We start from the raw sequence: 6,560 nt of genomic DNA, 5'->3' as shown, positions 1-6,560 counted from the left end.
GCTGAACCCTCATGCAGAAAGTTCGACAGAAAAATATTTGTCATGTCTACGTTTCCTGCTTCTCACTATTCCACAAATTTTAGTTTTCCTTAGAGAGGAAGTATGTGATCCAATGGTTACAGCACATGAGCAACTTATTGGTTAACCTCAGTGTGAGGCAAGTCACTGGTCAGAATTTTAAAAACAAGTTTATGATCTTGGGTAACTATTTTTGGGGTACTTGGCTTGAGGCACTCAGTCTGGTTCTCAGGGGGCACTGGACACATACAGTTTCACTCCTTGTGAGTCATAGCATTGTAGCACTGGGAAGGACCATAAGGCTCCTCTTGTACAGCCCCCACTAATTAAAAATGAAGCCAACTGTGTTTTAAGAAAGACATAAAAAATGGCAAGAAACAGAAAAAATATGTTTCCTATTTACAATGATGCTTTTTGAATAGGTTTTCAACAGGAGTGACAGAAATTTGAATCTTGTTATGCATAAGTGCTTCTTGTGCTGCATAGGCAGACAAGGTTCTTTGGGTAAATCTGATATCTTTTATTAGACTAACTCAAATAGTTGGAAAAATTCTTAGCAAGCTTTTGAGTTCAAATACCCTTTGTCAGACTGAGGAAGCATCTGCAGTTGGTGTGTGCTCTTCCTGCAGATGCTTCCACCAACTGCAGATGCTTCTTCAGCCTGACGAAGAGTATTTAAACTCGAAAGCTTGCTAAGAAGAATTTTTCCAACTATTTAAGTTGGTCTAATAAAAGATATCAGATTTACCCAAAGAACCTTGTCTGCCTATGTCCTTAGACCAACACTGCTATAGCCTACACTTTTGTGCTGCATAGCTGCTATTGAGATGATAATAGTAAGGGGCATCTTGAATTGACTTCATTTTATTTTTAGACATATCAAACTGTGCTGCTTTGAGCTGCCAGTATCGCTGCCATTCTTCACCAACTGGAGGAACTTGCTTTTGCCCTGCAGGATATATAATACGCAGCAATGACAGTCGTACTTGCATTGGTAAGTGAACAGTAGTTATACAGATGTATAAGTTTGGACTTTCTCACAGATGTCCAGGGAGTTTGGACTCCACATGTTTGGGAAAAAATACCCATTATTTTTTGATATATTCATGTGAATCAATTTATATAATAAGTAGGCAAATTTTGAGAGTCGTGACATTAAATTGTAGAATGAATAGGGACACAGTAAGAAAAAATTACTCTGGCTCCTGCCAGATATTTAAGTAAAGGTATGATACGATCTGATGCACGATCCACACAATTGTGCCTCCTACCATGCCACCCATGCACAGCAGGAGGTGTGTTTGTGGGATCCAGCATCAGATCCAATCACACCTTATTGCCAGTGCAGAGGGAGCAGAATTATGATCCCAGGCTCCTCCTGCACCAGCAAATGGCAAGCTCCTGTAGCCAGGAGCCCTCAGCTGATTGGGGACACTAGATGCAGGGAAGCATTTGGCTACACATTCAGTTAATAGGCATAATTGGAACAAGCCACAAATTTATTGCATACTTTTTGTGAGGCTTATTTCTCATTTTATCATGCCATTGATTGATTGAATGTTTGGCTGGGCTATAATTTAAGGTGTGATTAACTGGATAATCATGCCTTAAGTGTAACATGTGGCAGGGGCCTCAACAACAGAATTATACCAGTGTTGACAGGACAGTGTGGTGGGGAGGGCTTACAAGGGCCTTACAACTGGTAAGTAAAGACCTTTTTTTTTTTTTTTAAACCTCAAGTTGCAGGATTGTATTTATAAAGTTTTGCTCTCTCAGGGTACCTTTATATTCACCTCTGATGTTTTAGCCCTTTTTATTGTTTTGTGCCTTAGGAGAACTCATTAATGCTGTCTTGGTGTATATTGCTGTTCATTTGGGAAATCCAGTTAATTATGTAAAAAATGCAGTCTGCTATGGTTAAAACAAATATGTTACTCATTGTCCCTGCAGAGGGCTGCATTTCTCATATATCTATACCTGTATCTGTATCTGTATATTCCAAGGTTATAAACCAAAAATGTTTTCCAGAACTGAAAGGTAGATTGAGTCATTTGGCTTTCCTGCAAATCGGGGAATGTCTATGTACACACAAAGCAGCTTTAAACTACTTAGCTCAGATATTAGTACCAGGGTATCTGCAGTATAACAGACCTCAACGCTTTACCCAGCTTCTGCAATTGATTTTGCAACTTGTGCTGAGCTTCATCCTTCTGTGGCTACATGGCTTACAGCCTTGTGCTAGCTGATTTTTGGAGTTCTTTTGGAACTTCTGCACTCTCCAGAGCATCAGCTAGGTCAAGTCTGTGTAAGCTGTAGTCTCTGCAATATAGAAATACCTTCAATTAGACAAAGGAGTGACTCAACTATTATAGGCTGAAGTAGCTGCCAGGCTCTGGGTAAAGGAAATGCACATGGAAGAAGCACTTTTCTTTAACTTTGATTCAGGGAATGCATTGGGGGCTATGCCAGTGACCCTTGTCTTCTTCCTGGTGACTGGTTGTTAAGTTCAGGTCTCTGAACTTGTTTGGAGAGGTTGACCACCCCTCCTCACTCCCATATTTAAGGTAATGTTTCCCAAGGGAGATATAATATTCCATTGGAGGAGATGGATTACAGTCATTTCGAGAGAGGAACAGTGCATACTCTCCTTCTACTAGTGATTCATATATAAGAAGGGTAGTCTTCCCTTAGCTTCTGGTGCAACGTGGCATCTGACTTGGGGGTCATTTCTTCTGCTTAACATATAGATAAATGTAGGGATTAATAAACATTTGCTTATTAACTGTATTATGCTATAGATTACACTTCCAGTTTACAGTTTAAAACCAGATTTTACTGTTTTAAGTCCAGAAAGATTAATCTATTGTTTTAGTGATAATTACTATTTTTCAAAACCCCAGTTTTCAGTTAGTCCTCTGGTTGTCTGTTCCTGACTGCTGCTTATTTACTATATAGCTGTGATTTTTTTTAATATCTGATGTTTTGGAGCACCACAGCTGAGAGAACCATCTATAATAAATACCAAAAAGTGCTTTTTGGAAAATAGTTTATTTCTACTGTGTGTCAGCCAGTGCTTAAAGCTGAAAAATCTAGTAACAAGGCTGTGTTCAATCTTGCATTTCTTTGGGTTCACTCACCTTTCTGCATTACTTAGCTAGCAATACAAAGGCTATTTTTCTAGCAAAGTAATCCAATTCCAATTGTCCTTGCATCTTTCAAAGTGAACAAGTTCAGACTTTCAGTGCCAAAGCCATTTCCAAATTAGTGTCAGTAATATGTTGGTTACTTCTGCTGTAAATTACAACACAAGTTGATATTGATTTGTTCACACTTGGGGGAGAGGAGAGGGAAGAGACAAAAAGAAGTTTCAGTCTGAAAGTTACTTTAAAACACCATGAAGAAAATTCTAGATATGCCACTATTTTAGGGAAAAAAAAATCAGCAGCAACTGGAGAGTTACCTCTAGAGCCCACCTGTATCATCTCAGTGAGATTTTCTAAGCACATTTGCAGTCAAAGCTGGCATATTGATCCTCAGTGAACATCAGTAGGTAGAAACACTGATTCTCAGGGTTCAGGAAAATACTAGTGGGATCATGCAACAATGGCTTTCTCATGGAACTCCTGCACTCTCTAGAATGTCACTTTTCATTTTCTGATTTCCGATTTCCAATATAGCTGAGTACAGCTGGTAAGTCTGCTGTGGTGGAAGGGAAGGGGCATGGGGGGGGCAGATTAAGGCCCCTGTGGTGAGGGAGGGAGTGGGACTGGGACAGGCACTGCCCAGCTGGGGTGGGGCAGGGTGTGGGACGGAGCCGTGGCTTGTCCAGGGGATGCGGGGGATGGCTCTTGCTGTGTGCAACCTGGGAGGGCATGGCGGGGGGAGGACATGTGCCCCAGATCTGCATGGTTGGGGTGGGCTGCCACTGCGGGCTGGGGCTGACACCAGGGCGGCACTGGGCAGGCAGTGGCGACGGTGCTGGGAGGGGACTACGGGGGAGGGATACAGCCACCCCAAAAATTGCTGTAGCCATCCCATATCTCCCTGTCCCAGCACTGTTGCTGCCCGCCCCATGCAGATCGGGGGCACACATCCTTCGATCTGCATGGTTGGGGTGGGCTGCCACTGCGGGCTGGGGCTGACACCAGGGCGGCACTGGGCAGGCAGTGGCGACGGTGCTGGGAGGGGACTACGGGGGAGGGATACAGCCACCCCAAAAATTGCTGTAGCCATCCCATATCTCCCTGTCCCAGCACTGTTGCTGCCCGCCCCATGCAGATCGGGGGCACACATCCTTCCCCCCCACCCCCCCATACCCTCCCAGGTTGCATACAGCAAGAGGCCCCCTTTTCCCCCACTTGCCCCCCAGATGAGCTGTGGCTCCATCCCATGCCCCTCTCACCCTGGCTGGCCAGTGCCTGCTCCAGCCCCACAGCCTCCTCACTGTGGGGACCTTGATCTGCCCCGCTATGTCCCTCTGCTTTCACCACAACAGACTTACCAGCTGCATGCAGCTCTCCACACTGCCAGCTGTGCTCCTTCCTGCCTACGTGCTGCGCTGTGGCTGTGCGCATGCACGGGCCATTTATCCGCCAAATTCTCTTTCACATCAGGCCAATTTCCAATATAGACAATTTTCTTTATATTGGTGGTGATTCAATATTGGACTGATGTATCGGTGCACATTTACCTGTAAGTGGTAAAGAGAACCTTTATAGTGCAAATGTATGTAGCATCAAGTTGTTGAGCCTGTTTTAAGGCTTCCTTAAACAACAACATGCTGAGCTGTATGAATTTATTATGTTTATCTTAGTGCTGTAACACTGAGCTTAATGTTCATAGATGTGATCCTCTCTGGCTGTATAGTTGTAACAGCTAGAGATGGGTCTTAACTAAAGTTCAGATGTAATAATAACTATCTTGAATGATAAGGAGGTTGTGGAATTTCCATCCTTGGAGGTTTTTAAAATCTGGCTAGAAAAAGCCTTTGCTGGGATGATATAGTTGGGGGTGGTTCTACTTTGAGCTCCTAAGGTCCCTTCCAACTCTAATTATCTATGATTAACATATACCTGTCTCTCTTTTTATACACATGGCTACTGTATATAAAGCAAATATAGTTAGGGTAATACACATGGCTACTGTATATAAAGCAAATACAGTTTGGGGAGTTTTATTAAAGCCTGGGAAATGATTTTTCAGTTATGATTAGTTCATCAGCATGAAAGTTCATTGACATCCTTTGGATAGCTATATAGAAAAACAAAGCATTATTATCATTAATTTATATCACAATCTTAGAGTGACATAATTTATGAATTGGGAATATTTCATTGTGAGGTTGGGAATCAGCCACATCCTTAGAAATCAAAATATTTGATTACAGTATGGAAGACATCTTCAAAATAGCGGCATTTGGAAACTTGGACATTAGACCTGTCAAGTCATTGGGCTGGTCCCCAGAACACTGAGGACAACTGGTGAAACTTTACCTTTGCTGCTTCTTGTTCTTTTTAATCCCATTTTAGGGGTTGATATTTAGAGATCTTTCCCTTTTCCTTATTTGTTAGATGTTCATCGCATGAGCAATGGTTCTGATACTGGTTTATTGTAGGTCCTCTGAACCAGTAAGATGTTTGGTTTCCTAGCTTCTGCTGGTCTATTCAGCTGCAAGGTGAAGTTCCAATAGGATCATCACTCCATCCTTTCTTTTTTACTGGGCCAGATTTGTGCCCTAACCTCTTCAAGATCATTTCCCAAAGAGTCAGGTTAAATGAATTTAAATAAAGGATGCTGGCTTCTTAATTATATCTATTGCTATATACACCGTGTGCCAGCATTGAAGAACTGCAGGCAATATGCATTATAGCCTTTGTATGTCTGTGGTATTGTCTGCGTTTGTCTCTGGTTTCACCAGTTTTCAAAACATAGTATCCAGCCAGTTTTTGTAAAGAGCTTCATCTTGTGAAGCTACAATAAAAGCTCAAGTTGATTGTTTTAAGTGGAATGTTCCTAACTGTTTAGACCAGTGGTTCTCAACCTCTTTAGGCCTGAGAAACCCCTTGATAGACTTGATGCACCTCTCAGAAAATGCCAGTTTTCACTTGTTTTTGGCTATAGAAAAATAATAGAACAAGTCATCTGTCTCAAAGAAATCAGAAAGACTACAACAGATCAGAATGTTTTAGCAGTGGATGCAGATAGAAGTTACATTTTTTGCATGATTGGGCCCCTGAAAGTGCTCTACAGCTGTGCCATGATGACACACGTGCATGGCTACAGAGTGCTTTTAAAGTGTCTGATCATGTGAAAAATTAACCCTCCTCAAATGAAGGTGCTGTGCCTTAAAGCACCTTAGGGAACTTGTGTTAATTTTTGTGCATTGAGACTGGGTTGTTTTCCCCAGCTCCCCTGGGACTGTCAGCAGGGAAGGAGGGTGGAATAAGAGGGGGAAGCAAGCAGCAGCGAGCTGTTCATTTTACGAGCTGCCAGCTTGCTCGGCTTGAGCTGGGGGGTGGGGAGGGGGTGAATCAGAGCCCCCC

At 42.6% G+C, this 6,560-nt stretch overlaps 1 protein-coding gene across 5 annotated transcripts in view; it reads left to right on the top strand.

The window, feature by feature from the left end:
• LRP2 (LDL receptor related protein 2) overlaps positions 1-6,560 on the top strand; it is a 208,573-nt gene that overhangs the window by 45,130 nt on the left and 156,883 nt on the right. For all 5 annotated transcript variants that reach the window (XM_025206453.1, XM_025206452.1, XM_025206451.1 and 2 more), the window contains one exon: positions 893-1,012. In XM_025206453.1, the coding sequence (XP_025062238.1) occupies positions 893-1,012 (120 nt within the window). The remainder of the gene's footprint in view (positions 1-892; positions 1,013-6,560) is intronic.

Source organism: Alligator sinensis, unplaced genomic scaffold (genome assembly GCF_000455745.1).
Source record: "Alligator sinensis unplaced genomic scaffold, ASM45574v1 scaffold143_1, whole genome shotgun sequence".
NCBI classification, from domain to species: Eukaryota; Metazoa; Chordata; order Crocodylia; family Alligatoridae; genus Alligator; species Alligator sinensis.
This window is presented reverse-complemented; position numbering and strand designations above follow the sequence as displayed.